Here is an 18,046-nt window from a genome sequence, read left to right as displayed (position 1 = left end):
CTAAAGGCTGTGCTCCACAATAAGAGAAGCCAATGCAATGAGAAGCCTGCGCACTGCAACGAAGAGTAGCCCCCGCTCGCTGCAACTAGAGAAAGCCCGCGCGCAGCAACAAAGACCCAACACAGCCAAAAATAAATAAATAAATTTATTAAAAAAAAAAAAGACTACAGTAATTCTGGGCATTAATATAATTATAGAAACAATAGTCATAAAATAAATGGTTTACGTTTACAATATTAAAACTCTCAGTTATTAAATAAGCATCACATTAACTAACTTTAATGATATCTTTTTTGTGGGAAGAGAGGACACTTTAAAACTTATAATCCTTGAGAAAGATTAGTAAAGTTGTAGTTTCTTCTATTCTGTTTTATACATGTTTAGAATAAGACAAGCAAAAATTCCCTTTCACAACTACTGTTCACTAAAAATTTATATATATATGTATTTGGAGGTAAAAGAATTTTTTCTTCTACCTTGAACGGGTTTTTCAGGCTGATTAACAAAAATGTTAATTGAAGCTACCTGCTTTACTTCTGTTCGCTCTTTTAAACTAACTTAGTTTTCTAATTCTTCAATCACTCCTTTCTTCTTTATGTAGAATTAATATTACTAATTCCTATTCTGTAAGCTCTACACTAGAGTTAATGTTACAACGAGAGAAATCTGACGATTAATATGCATCTGTGTTGTTAATGACATAACTGAGCATTATACTTACACTTTGTACACCACGTCAAGAAGCAAAGAGGCCACAGGGATAAATAACAGGCCTGTCCAAAAGACTCCGGAACTGAACAACATGGCTGCCTGAGTAAAAGCATCAGAAACAGTATTACTTTAAAAACCAAGAAACACATCATTCATGTTTCGTTTTTATATGATTTCAAGTAAAATAATTTTAAGAATCTCATTCTGCAAGAGAGTATACAATAACTCTGAATTCACACTTGTGAAATATTTGGAATTAAAAGCCAAACATATTAAAACATGCATTTTCTACATTTCTTTTTTTCCTTCAAGTAGCCAATACAACAAAGTTTTATCATGTACCAAATCTTTTCATAGTTTTATGTGAAATTTTTATTACTGTGATCAAAACAGTGGAGTAATAAACTTTGACCTTCTTTTATAACTTAGAATATAAAAATTTATCTTTTTGAGCAAACTTCAAACATACACTGGATTAAATTCTCTTATAATACAACATGGAAAATCAATCCTAATTAAAAGCTACATTTACTATTGCTGGCACATAAAAATTTGCTTTTCTAAAATATTGCATGATACTAAAAGATCATCCAGATAGATCATGAATACAGTATAAACAAATTAATTAAGGAATCTATGAAAAATAACAATTTGATATTAGATAGGAATAATATTAATTTTTGTTCAAAGATTTACGTAACTTGTTTCGGTGTATCCTGTTATTGCTAAAGTCAAGCCAAATGTTTAGTATGTAAAACCCAAATAAAAATGTATTAAAATAACTTTAAGCATTCCTTTGTATTAAATCCCAAATTGCTATATCAGAGTCTTTGGGGTTGCAAAGAAAATGATTCTATAATAAAAATCAACAAATTCTATTAGTTATTTGCGATTATAATAAAAAAAATCCCTTTATAATGTAATTAGATTACTAGAGCTTAAAAGGGATAGTGTCATATAATAAAACCAAAAGGGATATTTTGCTTCACTTCGAGTCTATTTATCAAGAATAAATTTGCAGTACCTATTTAAATCCATAGACGTATTGTTATAACTCCATTCTGAAGTAGCCAACCAACGCACACACATTTACATCCCATTAAAACTCACGCAAGAAATTTTTTTCTTTAACCGGGTCAGGAATTAAAAATGATTCAGAGTTTAATTCGTATAGGCAGGTTCACAATTACACATAAACAGTCCTAATCAATCAATCCTTATCAAATACAAAGATTACAAATTTTAAGTTGTGTTTCAGATTACCTATTCATTTTGACTCTCAACTGGAGACCAGGAGCTGCTGTTTAAAATTTTTTCTACATGAACACAAGCTTATTGATACGGACTCTTGGTACAAGGATACTCAGGTTTCCCTCTATCTAGGCTGACACAGCTCTGAACACAACGTTAAAATAAGAACATGCTATTACCCAAAATTTCAGAAAGTAAATGTTGCCACGTGGATTCAATGGAATAGCACCCACATTGTAGATACCACCAAGACGAAAGATATTCACATAAAAGTCATTTTATTTTATAAGCAAAACATGATCTTCGACATGCTTGCTGACATCCTCAATAGTGAAAACCAACAATAACTGTGTAATAGGAAATGTCCATCAAGTCAGTGGGTTTTGTTTAGTTGGAAGGAAGCTTTTGAGTTAGGTAATGACTGCAAAACGGCACATTTCTTTTTCCTTCTACGGGAAAAAGGTAAGATGAGATTCTAAGTCATGTAACTGAAAATACCTCTTTTACTTGGCTTAATTTTATAATCTCTTTTAATTTGGGGGCAAGAGAAGAAAGATTTATTCTCGCCTTTGCCACCCCGTATTAAATGTCCACTGGTGGTGAAGGAGGCCGCTAATTCTGACCATTGTAATGTTAACTATGACGGGGAGACTGGCGCCCACTATTCAGTCCACCAGCCTTTGGCTTTGCAAATGAACGCCATGCATTGAAGGGAAAGAAGTTTTTCTGCGTCATATCTGAAAGCCTGTCAGATTTTTTTTTCTTTTGCAGAGTTAATCCAAACCTAAAAGATTTAAAGCCGACATTCGCATTAAAGACAGAGAGCCTCTTTGTATTTTTTGGATGAAGGGGGGGGGGAATAAAATCCCACAGAGGTATTTCCTTCCTTTCTGTACAAGAAAGCTCCCCCTCACTCTGTAGAGACCATTTTTGTCTCTAACTTTTCACATCTCTCCACTCGCAGGCAGGTCGGCTGGGAAAAGACGCCCGATCCCGCAGACAATGGGGGTGGGGGGTCAGGAGCAGCCTGTCCGGGGCCGGGCTCGCGCTCCCTCCGCCAGCGGCTGGCAAGTCGCTCCTAACATGGGAGATTGGGGGGCCACGCCAAGCAGCCCCGACGCCCCTCCTCGAGGCCCTTTGAAACCAAATGGAATCTGCCACAAAAGTGCCTCCCGGGGGACTTGAGAAAGGATCAGCCCAGGGAGCTGCAAAGCCAGTACACTTGAGGGCACAGGTCCTGCTCCGGGAACAAACAATTGCTTGTCTGCAGAGCGATGCTGTCTCAGCATCGGGCCACGCGGGCTTCAAAAATGAACCATCACTGCCTGAAAACGCAAGCTGCGGCAGAGGAATGAGGAATTGTTTTGAAATTTCCCTGTGAACTTGCAGAGAAAGAACGTTTGAGAAAATCCTAGCTCACGTGCAGTTAGCTAAGCCGAGGGGCCTGAGCAGATAAGAGGGCTTACCTTCTGACCCACAGTGAGGTGACCCCTTGGTACCCACGTTCCCACACAGAGAGGAACACTTACTTTTTCACCTGCAGTGTCTCCCATGTTCAGTCTTGGAGGAGAGAATTTCGATGTGCTACCTGCCTACAAACTTTCAGCAGTGCACTTTTTAAGTCTGTCCCTCCTTTTACCCTATAAATGTCCAAGTGGGGAACTAGGATGCTGATTCTTCGCTTAAGTACAGACACTATCTAAATAAGAAGGCTCCCTGGGGAGTCCTAAAACTATATCCGCGGACCCCAACTAGAGCAGGGCTGGTGATAAACAGCCCTGGAAGTGGTGGTGGCTCTGCCTGTCCCAGCTCTCAGAGATGGAGGGAGTAACTTCGGGGTCTCTGCTTCCTCAGCTGTAAAGTGGATTGTAAGAATTAAACCAATAATGTTTATAAAGTGGCTGCTTTTATTACTACCACTGATTATTAACAAACGTTCCTTTCTTCATTTTAATTTTCAAATTCCTTTAAACACTCGAGTCTTGTGTTCTTTTCAGTAATCTCTCCCATGAGCTTCAAGGAAGGACATTTTTATCACAACATCAAATTAAGTGTAAGTTTATAAATGTCATGGTTTTCATCACATTAACATCACAGTATATACTCATCTCAAGACTGAAACTGGCCGAGTAACTGAACCCTAATAAATTGCCATTCATCTCAATTTGCTAATGTAGGAAATGGAGATAAAATTGTTTTCATAAAAATTATTAAAGATTGCATGGGCACAATATATTAATTTGGAAGGGAAAATTCAGAAAACAGTGCCGTAAAACTTGGTTAGTTTCTTCTGTCAGGGGCGGGGAGGGCAGCAAGATAAATTAATATAAATAATATAAGTACCAGAGGAGTTACGAGTTAATGTTAATAACAACAACAAAAAAACAAGCAGTGATTATTAAGTGTCTAGATAAAACTTTATAAAAGGGCTTTCTAAGCTTAAAAACAGTGGGAAAAGAGCTATAAAAAGAAATGCTTTAAAGAACTGACCCATGAAAATGGAGAAGTTCCACGTGTTCAAAAAGAACTAAAAAATAAATGATACATAAGAACTTGGGAAAATGGCTGCCATAAGTATATGAAATTCTGCACTAAAACCTGATTATAAAAATAGACCACTTATCTTCATAAGAATAGCTAAGATTCCAACAGATAGGCAAAAGACCTGAGAAGGTATTCACAAAAGCAGCAGCAAGTAATCAACAACATGGAAAAATGCTGGGCCTCTCTGTAGTCACAGAAACATTACCAAATTAGATCAGATTTAAACAATTCATGATCACACTTGGGGGAGTGGGGAGGTATGGTGAAACAGGTATGTGGAGTAATTTACATTCCCATCAGCAATGTACTTGCCTTTGGGAAAGGTAATTGACATGTGCATCAAGAACACACACATGCATTCCTGTTAATTTGATAATTCAACTTCTGGGACTATGTGTTGAAATCTGGTACAGCTTTTACATACAGGTTAATATCCTATGAAACTGTTCTGTGGTCACTAGTCCTGAAAGCGCTCCCTCCAAAAGCCTGTCATGGCCCAAGGCTTAGTAAAGGTATAAACAAACGACAGCATACCCCTCCTGGAGAGTCACAGGGCAGAGTAGCGTGTTTAAGGCTTTGAGAAATCACAGTAAAGAACCTACTGAAGAGTTTTCAAAATCAAGGTTTCCAAAATACATTTATCGACCATGGAACACTTTTTCCTATATACTGCTTTCTAACATCCCAAGGAACTAATTTTGCGGAATGCAAATATTCATTGTGCGTTTTTTTTAAAAATAGTAAAACATCAGTGAAAACTAACAGGAAAAACTACGTGGCTGGTTAAGTAAATGTACGTCTATATGAGATAATACTGTCCAAGCTATTAAAGATGCTGTTCGAAGAGTGTAATTGTTAGGAAGCTGATTGTTTGGACAAGTCCTGAATAAAGGGAAAGGTAGACTATCCTGGCATTCTCTCAGGAGCCTTCTGTTATCATATACACACACTCCCTGGGAAGGTTGGAAGTTTCTATTATCTACATGGGGATCAGTCACGGTCTCTCCCTGTGGCTTAGATCTCTTGCCTGTGCTTCAAACACAGACCAGCCAGCTCTGAACTTGAATGTCAAAGAGGCACTTCAAACTTAATACATTCCCCAACTGAACACACACTGTCTTCCTCCCAGACCTGCTCTTTCTTCGTGCAATCTCTTCAGGGAATAGCTTCATCACCACCTGCCTGAGACGGAAGCTGGGCTCTATTCTTGAACTGCCTCTTGATACTATATCTGCTTTATCACCAGGTTCTGTTGTGCTTTAGTATCTTGAGACCCATCTACTTCTCGCTCACCCTGCTGCCATTACTCCAGTCCAAAACTTGCCTGTCCTCCTAATAGCCTCATGCGTGGACTTGGTGACTCCCGTCCTGCTCTGCTTCTAGCCAGTCCCCCCACTACAGCCAGAGCCACAGTGCAAATTAGCTTTGAGCAGTTCTTGGATTAAACCCTTTCAGTGGCTTTATACCACCCTCAGGATGGAGTACAAAAATCCGTAATATGATTTCATGACCTTTCCTACCTGACTTCTGATTACGTCCCCTACAACATCTCTCAAGCCAGCCCCCATCTCTAGCTTCACAAAGTGTTTCAGATTTTGGAATCTGCCCAAGCTTACTCTCGTCCTTGGACCCTGTATCTGTGACTCCTGCTTGCTCTTTAGTTTTCACATCAGATGTCACTGCTTTCCTTAGACTTGGGTTAGCTGACCCTACTTTGTGCTTCCACTTTGGTGGTAACTATTACCCATTTTCTAGTTACAGACTATAATCCCTGTAAGAGGAAGAAATATATCTTGATGAATTCTTACAGCCCAAGTGCTTAACCACCAGCCAGGTGTTCAATAAATAATTGTTGAATAAATAAGTTCTTACAACCTAGTGTTTAGAGCGATTAAAGGTCAAAAAACACCAGAGCCTTGGGACTATATTCCTGAGATGTTGTTTGGCTTTCTTGTGCTCTGGCATGGAGTTATTCTGGGAGCAGTTATAACTAGATATTTATGTGATTTGGGGAGAGAGGAGAAGGGCTTGATTCAGCTCCCTAACCATCCTTTTCCAATAGAGGTCATTTTATCTGTTACAAAGGCTGAGTGACATGCATTAAAAGCTAAGTATGTTAAATTACCTTCCCCATCTCCCTTTTGAATCAACAGAAATATTTTGGCAAATCCAGGGAAAGTATGATAACTAAAAGTAACAATTTTTTTGTGGGGGGGGGGCAAGGAAGGGATGTAGAATGGGCAGGAAGAGAAGGAAGGTCTCATACCGGCATTAATGAAGACTTTTCTTAACTACACAACGTGACTATTTTGCTACGTTAAATAAAAAGAATATAAAACCCCAGTCTTCCCTGTCTCGGCAAATATAAACTTTATCCTTCCAGCTGCTCTGGCCAAAAAACTTGCTTTTCCTCCTTTTTTCTCTCAGACCACACTTCCAATCCATTGGTAAATCTGATCTGCTCTATTTAAAAAAAAAATCCACATATCAATGTTTATAGCAGTATTATTCACAATAACCAAAAGGTGGAAACATCAACAGATGAATGGATAAACAAAATGTGGCTTATAAATATCATGTGCTGTCATTCAGCCTTAAAAAGGAATGAGGTTCTGGCGCAGGCTACAAATAGATGAACCCTGAAGACATTTCGCTAAGTGAAATAAGCCAGATACTAAAGGACAAATATTACAGGATTCCACTTACAAGGGGTACCTAGGGTAATCAAGTTCAGAGACAGAAAGTAGAATAGTGGCTGCCAGGGGTTGGGCGGAAGCAGTAACGGGGAGTTATTGTTTGATGGGTCTAGAGTATCAGGTGGGGAAGATGAAAAAGTTCTGGACGTGGATGGTGGTGACAGCTGCACAACACTGTGAATGAGCTTAATACCACTGAACAGTACCCCTGAAAATGGTTAAAATGATAAATAGTAAGTCATATATATTGTATCAAATAAATTTAAAAATTAAAGAGATTCTGGGGCTTCCCTGGTGGCGCAGTGGTTGAGAGTCTGCCTGCCGATGCAGGGGACACGGGTTAGTGCCCGGGTTTGGGAGGATCCCACATGCCGCGGAGCGGCTGGGCCCGTGAGCCATGGTCGCTGAGCCTGCGCGTCCGGAGCCTGTGCTCCGCAACGGGAGAGGCCACAACAGTGAGAGGCCCGCGTACCGCAAAAAATGCAAAAAAAAAAAAAAAAAAAAAAAAAAAAAAAAAATTAAAGAGATTCTAAGGGCAAAACTCCCTTCTCCTTAAATCCAGAGTCTACCCACTTCACAGCCCCTCCCCCGTGCCTCATGCTCCGCCACCTCTCTCCTCTGGATTACCCCCCCAACGGCCTTTTCATGTGTGCCTTTCCTTCTGTTCCCATAGCAATCTATCCTCAGCACAGCACCCAGAGCAATCATTTAATAAGCCAGACTGTGACTGCGCTCAACCCTCCAGGGACTCGCTCAACCCTCCAGGGACTCGGGAGTCTAAGCGCATCTTTACAATTGTCTCTTGGCCAGGGATGCTCTGCCCCATCCCTCTAGCTCCTTTACTACTCGCTCCCTCCTGCCCTCGTTCTGCTTCCGCACTCTGGCCTCCTCAGTGTCTCAGCACTTGGCCATCTCTCCTGCCTGCAATTCTTTCTGCAGGCGGCCTCAGGGCTTCCTCACCCCACTTCCGGTCTCTGCTCGAAGGTCATCTTTGCAGTGATCTCCCACGGCCACTGCACCTAAAGCAGCACCACACCGCCACGGCAGTAATTTCTAGCTTTTTTCCTGCACTACAGTGCTCCACAGCACTTACCATCCGCACGCTCTAGAATGTACTTTTGTTTCTCTCTTTATTCTCAAGAATATACGCTCCCGAGGGCAGGCCTTTTCTCTTTTGTTCACTGCTGTATCTCCAGAACCTAGACTAGTCCTTTGATATATATTTGTCAAAAGAATAAATTATCTAATCAAAGATAAGTACACAAATTAAGGATAGAAAAAGACTGGACTCATATGTTTACAGGGATTACCTCTGGGTTGTGAAGCTGTTGTTTTTTTCCTTCTTTTTTCAGAAGTTTATTTAATGACTGTAAGCTAACCATATAATTGAAAACTTTTTATTATGAATTTTATTTAAAAAGCAAAAACATTGGGGCTTCCCTGGTGGTGCAGTGGTTGGGAGTCCGCCTGACGATGCAGGGGACACGGATTTGTGCCCCGGTCCCGGAGGATCCCACATGCCGCAGAGCGGCTAGACCCGTGAGCCATGGCCGCTGAGCCTGCGTGTCCGGAGCCTGTGCTCCGCAGCGGGAGAGGCCACAGCAGTGAGAGGTCTGCGTACCGCAAAAAAAAAAAAAAAAAAAAAAAAAGCAAAAACATCAATTTTTACTGATTTGGGAGGTATTCAGAGGAAGAGGCCAAGGCTTCAGCTAGCCAGGTGAGGGAGGGTGCATTGTCTATGACCTGTTTCCTACTCCCGGTTCACCAGCTGATCAGAAAGTGAAGAATAAGAATTTAGGGAAATACTGTGTGGACACATTTGTCACCATGGACATTGCAGAGTCAGGAGGCATCTGAGGGGACATACACTCAATGGTATCTGTCTAAACGGTACAACTAAACAAGTTATAATAAAGCTGCCCTTTTCAGTCACACTCTAACCTTTTTCTGCACTTAGAATTATTTTCCTAGGTTAGATCACAATCACAAGGAGAAGATGTATTTTTTTTCTTTTCCCCCAAACAGTTCTCTAATGGAAAGAAGTGATGATTTAATAGTGATCCTCTTATTCAGAGACATGGTATGTTTATTTATTCAACTCGTTTAAAAAATATTCTCTCATTTTTGTCAAATTTTCCAGTTTTTTTTCCCATTAACCATACACACATCTGGCTAAAGTCTCTCCTTGCTGTTGTGAATGAGACCTTTCAAATTTTTGGGGTAGGAGGGCTATTTATCTTTGAGATTTAGGGCTTTTCCAAGGGAGTTAGCAAGTTTTGAAGAAAACTCCAAAAGCTTATATTACATATAGCTTGTATATCCTGTTATGTGCTTCTTAGGATTTGGTTGGGTGTGGTGTCCAAGAGTTTAATTGAATCTGAGTTTAATTGTTCTTTCTGGCTCTGGCTTCTTTGAAACATCCTGGTAGAGCAACTCTTCAGAGATGATCTGTACTGTGATGTGGTTTTGTGACCCTCAGAACCCACAACTCCCACTTTTCTTTTGTTTCAGAGCCATCTACCAAGTTATGAGATCATTTAACTTCTCTTGCTTCCTCCTATGTTTCAGTTAACCCTTCTGGTCTCCTCTGGAACCATCTTCTTCATGAAATCATTTTCATCAAAAGAAAAAAAAAAATCAGTGCTCAACTTCAGGTTATGCAGGTATTGTTTCTTTTCATACAAACTTTCTGGACCTTTCCCACCAAGTTGTGGCTCTTCCCTCCTTACTGCTCCTCAATGCTTCGTCTCTGCTGTTATCAGCTGAATGTTTCTTTGGAAAAGGTAGATTCTCTTGCTGTATTTCACTTTCAGTCCCATCTCATCCCACCGCAGTTACCCACATGGTATCTCCTCCTCCAGCTCCCTTTCTCAGGGGACTGGGGAGGCTGACTCACTGAGCCTGAGATACAGTGATACTCTTTAGTACCCTGAAAGCTGAAACCCACAAGGTTAACATCTATATTTTAATGGCAAAATATCAATGTTATATACACAGAATGCTTTTTTTTTTTTTTTTTTTTTTTTTGCGGTAAGCGGGCCTCTCACTTCTGTGGCCTCTTCCGTTGCGGAGCACAGGCTCCGGACGCGCAGGCTCATCGGCCATGGCTCACAGGCCCAGCCGCTGCGCGGCATGTGGCATCTTCCCGGACCGGGGCATGAACCCGTGTCCCCTGCATCAGCAGGCGGACTCTCAACCACTGCACCACCAGGGAATCCCCACAGAATGCTTTTAACTGCATCGAAATTGTGCCTTCTCCTGGCAACACTGCCACTGATGTATGGAAACGACATCAGATGATCAAAATCAACTCTGCTTTCAGATATTATTGTGTTATTTGAATGTAAACTTGCAAAGGTTTCTTAAAGCGTCTTTGTGACCAAAGCCTGGGAAACACCATGGCGTGACAGAGATTTCCAAGTTGTGGGAGCCTTTCTCAGAAATTTAACCCTTTCTGTCTGAATTCGTTATAGTACCTGGGCATGGAGTTGAACTGAGAGGTACATAAGCATAACTGGGTCAACACTAAGTGGTGAACTCTGCACTTTAACCAGAGAGAAATTTCAAGCTCATGCGAACTTTGGCTTGAAGAGGTGAACTTCCACTGAAAGTCTTCAGTGGCTACACATCTTGGGTGGTGAGGCTCAAAACATCCCTCGGATAAAACCCAAAGACAGAGGAATACCCATGCCAAGTTCTATGGTCTGGAGCTTATCGCTGAGAAAGGTCTTTGATGTCTTATTTTAGCTCAACAGAATTCTTGCAAATTTTCAATTATATTATGTGATACATATTCAGGCCAAAATATAAAAAATGTTCTTCATCACTCACTAGCTTATTACTAGCATTTATATAGCACGTCCTCTGACCTGAATCTGTGTTCTATGGCCTCAGGTACCTTCTGGAATACTATGTATTTCATAAGGAATTGCAATCTGCCACAGCTTACTGTAATGATGTAAATACATTCGGGTAACTTTCTGTGATCTGGTCTTGGCTACACTTCTCAGTTCCAGCTCCCTCAGGAACCCCAACTTCCCTCTTTGCTTGGGCTGCTCTCTAGCTGGAAGGCCCTTCTTTCTCTTGGCTTCCTGCACAGTGTGGGGAACAGCAGTACCAAGAAACCTTTCTAAACTCTCCGAACTGTAGCCTGGGGGGTTGACTGCCCTCTCCTCTGCTAGCCCCTGCGAATCCTGATCAAAATAACTAGCGTCTTACATTCTAATGATCTGTTGATCTGTTGGTTTGCTCATGACTCAAGCTCCTCAGGACTCTCTTTTTTCAACTTTTGATCCACTGACACCCAGTATAGGTCCTGACACAAGGCACTCCATAAATCTCAGTTGAATTGAGCTAAATTGGACTCTTATATGGGATGAATTATTACTTTCTCCATAAAAGTAGATAGAGCAGAACACCCAGAAAATAACTAAGGAGAAGGGTGTTTTGGATAAACCCCAATATGTTTGCAATTATACCAGAAGCTCTTGATTACTCAGAGACAAAGAAAACCCTTGGTTTGGATTATCCCAAACAAACAAACAAAAGTCTTAGAAAATATGCAAATTGTTCCAAACAAAGAAAATCTTAGAAAATATGCAAATCAGATGCCAGTTCACAGCGTTTATGTGCTCTTTTTCCCCTTGGACATTCCTGGGTGGTGGTGAGGAAATGAAGAAGGCGTGATCACCCTGCGGGACTAAGAACCAATATTCAATCTAGTTGAATGATGCAAAAAACAACATTTGCATCTCCACCCTCCGGAAATAAATGATTAAAAGAGATGTTCAGAGGAAAAGGAGGAAGAGCTAGTTGGGACCTAGATCAATCAGAAGCTAACTTTTTTTTTTAAAGTAAAATTTGACTGTGTATCAATATATACTGAGAATTGAACATGCAAAAATAGCCCTTCTAAAAAGGAATCAAGAGCACTAGAAAATGTATGGCTCTGAAACTTTATTTTCTAGGGATATAGTTCCCAGAATAGTAAAAGTAATTAAGAACAGAATTTGTTTTGCTTTGTTTTATTTTAATCTTCTTTATTGTGCTGTTTAAAAAACTTAAAAGTACCAGAAAAATGAGGACAAAATTAGTAACAAAATATTCTTTTTTATTATGAGAATTATAATTTTAAAATGTTCTGATGTTACTGGAGAAGTTGTATAAGATAGGGCACCTTATCTCAATGCTCAGTATGTTTACTTGTTATATCATTCTTAAAAGGTTTTATAATTTTGTGATGGCTCTGTATTTTATCTTCTTAAAAACCATCTCATAAAGCATCAATTCTCTGATTACTAGTAATTCAATCTGTGAAACATAATGGCCTATATTTCAGATTGTAGGAAGTTTTTTCTTTAAAAAATTTATTTTCCTGCTTTATTGAGATATAATTGACGTATAACATTACGTAAGTTTAAGGTGTGCAGTGTGTTGATTTGATATATTTATACATTGCAAAATGATTACCACCGTAATATTAACTAACACCTCCATTCCGTCATCTAATTACCATCTGTTTTAGGAAATTATATTTTAAAAACTCGAAACTTCAAAAACCATTTACCTATGGGCATATGAAAGCTAATATATGGCTGAGTAATATTCCATTGTATATATGTGCCACATAGAGCTGATTCACTTCGTTGTACGGCAGAAACTAACACAACATTGTAAAGGAATTATACTCCAATAAAGATGTTAAAAAAAACAAACTAACATATGGCTTATGTTGAAAATTTATTGACTTTCATGGCAGAGACTTCTAGTTGCCTCCCAGTATATCTCCTCTCCCCTTCTTAGATGCAACCACTTGAATCCTGGCTGAACACCTTCTCCTCTCGTTCAGACTATGTTCCTCTGGCTCTCTTACTGCAGCTAGGTATGGCCATGTGACTAGCTTTTGGCTAATGAGAGCTAAGAGGAAATGTGGTGGGCAATGTCTAGGAAAGAACTTCAGAGAGAAAGGGTTAATCCTTCTTTCCTTTCTTGTTGGCTGGAATGTTGATAAAATGGCTAGAGCTTAAGCAGCCATTCTGGACTACGAAGAAGGACACGAAAGTTGACAGTGCAGCAAGACAGAAGAAATCTGGTCCTGGATGACTGTGCAGCTGCCACACCAGTCTGGAACTACCTGACACCACTGGACATTTTTTCACATGAGAGAGAAATGTTTCTATCTTGTTTAATCCACAGTTACTTCTTTTTTTAACGTAAAAAAATATGCCATAAAATAACTTGCTTTGCATGATACATGCTAGGGAGCCTTAGTGATAACTTGGAACCAAGCAGCTTTTGACCTCATTGATGATCTCTTTTCCTTACCATCTCATGGAATGCAAGAATTGTGTCCAGTTGTGAGCTTTATTGAAGTAGATGGCACAGTGACATTCATGGTTTCTTTTATGAGCATTTTTGATTGCTCCCTGGCACACAACTCAAAAACAAGCTGTACTGGTCTTATGAGCCAGAGTGCTGCGCTTATAGGGGTGATATGCTTTCTGCCCATCTCACTGGCTCCATCTCATAGCACTCTTTCCCACTCTCTCTGCTCCAGCTACACTGACATTTTAGTCTTTGAATCTACCAGGCTCATTCCTGCCTCCGAGCTTGGGCACGGGCTGTTCCTTCAGCCCTAAAATACTCTTCTTCACATGGAGGCATCTCCACATCATTGGAATTTCCGCTTAATCATCTGTTCTCGAAAAACACCTTCCTGGAGCAGCCATTACATTCCTGTCCCTTACTATATCATCCTGTTTTCTTCCTATCACTTTGTGAAATTATCTTTAGTCGTTCAACATTTAGTCATTTGTTAACAGACTCAGTGACTGTTTCTCCCTCTCCTTGCTTCTCTCAACCTGAACGCTAATGGGTATCTTGTCTAATTAACCCATTACCTTGACATGGTGCCTAGAGCCGATTAAGCACTCGATAAATAATTACGGAATGAACGAACGCGAGAATGCACTGACTCTAGAGAACAGCCAAAGTTCTGCCGTACTAAGAGCAGCTTTGCTCAGCTTTCCACGCCTTGTTCACTGCCATGGCACTTGGGGTGCACCACATCATCCCTCACATTTATGACGTCAACAGCTCATCAATAAAAAAATGAGACCCTTAAGGGAAGTGACCAATTCTGTTCACCCTCTGCATCCTCCACTGCCTAACAAAGAGCCCGTAACACACATACACTAGAGACTCAATATATATTTGCTCTGTATGGTAGGAAAGGGTGCTGTGTCTACAAAAAGCAATGCCAGCTCTCACAGTGACTCTAAAGAGAGCTTTAACTTTAAAATGTGTGCCAATGTCCTGACTGGCCATTGCATTTGTCACATCCATGTCTCTCTTTGCTTCTCAGTGTTTCTACAAGGCTTCTCTTTACAAAATGGGCTTGGAAGTGGCCATGCAGCCAGCTTCTTTAAGACCCGTGATGGTGTGCCTGTCTCATTCACTGTCAGGGCCCTGACCAATGGCATGTTTTACTGGATGGAATCCCAACTGTTGGCTCATTGAAGAGCATCTGACAGAGTTTAGGGTTCTTGTTCCCTCCAGGCTACTTGGCTAAACCCAGTAATCTTGCATGAAACTCCTTCATATCGTAACACTGCTCCACCCTATCCGCAAGGCCTGGTCTTGTGACCAATAAATTATTACATGCTATCTAGGTAATTAAAAGCTGAGAGATGAATAAGGACTATTTTAAACCAGGAAATTCCTCATATGCAAAGTAATTCATTATGCTGGTAAAATGGGCAACAGCACAACTTAGGAAAATCGTATCACTAACGTGGTTTATTAATACCTTTCCTACAGGGGTGACACTAAAAGGGTTCAACAAAGATTTTTATTGTTTTTCAGAGAGACTTTACTAACCTCAATCAAGAGATCTGAAATTCTGTAAAACACATGCTCGTTCCCTAACTTCAATTTCCTTCAGTAGTTTTATAGATCCCTCAGGCCAGGGAGAGCAGAACCAGATGCGCTTGGGAAGACTTTACAGCGTGTGTCTGCAATGCCGCGATACATTGAAAAGCTCTGCCGATACTAAGCTTCTGGTATAAATCGTGATATGAAATGATCCTTGATGTAGCGTACTTTTTACTTTGTAATCTGGTCTACTAATCATAGTGCCTAAAATATTTTCTTCTGGAAATTCGAAAAATACCCAGTAACATCATCTAGACAAGTTGAAAAAGCAGGCCTGCATATGTTTATATAACATAGCACTTCTCCCCAGGGCCTACCTTGCCCCATAAATTGTGGTACTGGTGTGAAAAAATACAAGTCAGGTCTGAAGAAAAAAAAAAAAAAGGCCTCCTCTTAAATCACAACCATATTTGTGAGAGGAAAGGAAGACAGAGACAAATTTAAAGTTGCAGTCAAGCTTGCCACGCTATTTTCTTTTTATTTTCCTTTCCTAAATAATTTCTTATTGTCGCATTTTCCACCTTTGTAGAATCCACTCTCCCCCTACCCTGATGTCATAATTCTTTTTTAATTGTTAAATATTTCAGTCATTTGTGGTACTGGGATACTTGTTAATCACTATCATTTGAATCATTATTAGGGGCAGAGATGTAGAATTACTGTAGTGGAAACAACACTGTAGGAAGGAATGTTTCCCAAGTGGCAACACCCTGCCCACCAACTGAGAACAGCCCTCCCTAGCTGCGTCTGGAGAGACTGCAGTCTGCCCTAAACGCTCAGGTATCTGGGGGATGGATTTCTGGTAACTTCAGGCATGCAGAATGTGCTGAAGGAAGGGGGAAAGAAACGATGCCTGATCAGTGATACAGGCAGCTGGGCAGAGCTGAAGATGGAAATATTACATGCAGATAACGGATGGCTTAGTTTACCAACCAGATGGAAGTAAGTACTTAGATTGGGGCACTGACACTAAAAGGAATTTATACCTTCGAAGTTGATAAGGCTGGGAGAAAAATGCAGAGGAATGAAAAGGTGAGAGAAGAAATGTAAAAGCGACAGAGAACAGGGTGTATGGTGGTTAAGGGAAAAGACTGGCTGGGTTCCAACAGCAGCTCAGATACTTACAAGCTGACCTTGGGAAAATTATTTAACCACTCTGTGTCAGTGAAATGCGTAATAGGAACTACCTCACAGTGTTGTGTTAAATGCTCAATGTTAAACGACTGAAGACATGAAAAGTACTTATGACAGTGACTGACTCTCAGTAAATGGGGCCCTGCTACCATCTGAGTGGCAACTGTACATTCTCTGATGATGTGGTTTTCAATTTCATATATATATATATATATGTATATATATAGTCATCATCGCCAGATTTAAAATGAGATGTTAATTGTTCGATCCAATTTTCCTTCCCGGATAAGTTTTTCTTTCCTATCTCTGTCGGTTTTGAAAACATAATACCAGAAGAGGAGGGGCCCAATTCCAAACAGAGCTCTTAAAAGTGAGGAGCTCTCAGGAGTGGGTCTGAAATTTGGGATAGATATTTTCTCATCCTGCATAGGTCCAATGAGTCAAGGCAGAATCTTCAATGACCCCATGACAGCTGGGGTCATTGTACTGAAGCAGGTTCTCCCGTTTAAGCCGGGATCTTACGGCCAGCCACTTGGCTTGTGCCTTCCGGGTTTCCAGATATATATATATACATTTTTTTTTTTTCCGGACGCGCAGGCTCAGCGGCCGTGGCTCACGGGCCTAGATGCTCCGCGGCATGTGGGATCTTCCCGGACTGGGGGACGAACCCGTGTCCCCTGCATCGGCAGGCAGACTCTCAACCACTGCGCCACCAGGGAAGCCCTATATACACATTTAAAAAAAAAAAATGAGCTGGGTATTACATATGCTGATTTTGCTATTAAGAGGACATGAGAGGCCAGGATACAAAGTGAGGCAGAATTTCTATACGTGTGTTGAGGGAGTTAGGTGGGTGTTGAGAAGAGAGAATTAAAAATCTTGGCACTTTTAAAAAGAGACAGGAATGCTTTTATATCTGGCTAACTGAGGGAAATTGATCATGGCCCTGGGTATCCTGGGAAACAGCAGATAAATCAGGGAAATCAATGGAATGCAAGGAAAATGGCTGCAAGGAGAAAAGAAAGCATTCCCATCTGAGAGAAAGGAATAGGAATGGGCCCTGAAGAGAAGGTAGTTACTCAAGATCTGAGAGTAACCAATGGGATTTGAGGAGAAAACCTGGGATGAATTCTCTGGGTCACCTGCTATTGCTCTGCTTATCACAAAGGTTTGTGATATGGATTTAAAAGAAACAAAGAATGCCTGGTGCACAATAAATATTGGTTCCCTTCCCTCCCCCTCGTGGTGAGCAAGGATATTCTTTCAACATATTGAGAGAAATGGCTCTGTCTTCAGATGGGGGCTACAAAGACAAATCAAGGACATAAATTGGAAATGATTGTAAAATCCTGATCTACGTATGAATATGCGTCCAAGCTGAATATAGAAGCATGAGATCCGTACCTGTAAGTTGCCTAACTTGTGTATAATTTGCACTCTGAGTTCCAGTTGACATTAACTAGAGCAGAATAGTCTGTGCCCTTCAACATTTTAGATACTCCTCTGGAGAGAACACAGTGAAGAGAAGTCCACAGAAAATCTGAATCCTAGGAGTTGGAAGCAACTTCGCAGGTGCAGGTGAGCAAGGCTCCGCTGAGTAGCACTACTGTCCGATACTGGGGCTGGTTACATGAGACCAGCATTCTGTTCTGCTGCTGGAAAGCGCCACGTTGGGGAAATCTCTGGATGTTAGCAAGATGTTCTTATCTGAGCTGAACTCTGTCTCTATGTCACCTCTACTCTATCATTTCTCACGTGTTTGTGCAAAACAAGACGCA

At 40.6% G+C, this 18,046-nt stretch overlaps 1 protein-coding gene across 6 annotated transcripts in view; it reads right to left on the bottom strand.

The window, feature by feature from the left end:
* ATP8A1 (ATPase phospholipid transporting 8A1) overlaps window positions 1-18,046 on the bottom strand; it is a 236,037-nt gene that overhangs the window by 13,875 nt on the left and 204,116 nt on the right. For all 6 annotated transcript variants that reach the window (XM_060012624.1, XM_060012626.1, XM_060012628.1 and 3 more), the window contains one exon: window positions 722-810. In XM_060012624.1, coding sequence (XP_059868607.1) covers window positions 722-810 — 89 coding nt within the window. The remainder of the gene's footprint in view (window positions 1-721; window positions 811-18,046) is intronic.

The sequence above is a fragment of the Delphinus delphis genome, chromosome 5 (genome assembly GCF_949987515.2).
Source record: "Delphinus delphis chromosome 5, mDelDel1.2, whole genome shotgun sequence".
Classification (NCBI taxonomy): domain Eukaryota; kingdom Metazoa; phylum Chordata; class Mammalia; order Artiodactyla; family Delphinidae; genus Delphinus; species Delphinus delphis.
This window is presented reverse-complemented; position numbering and strand designations above follow the sequence as displayed.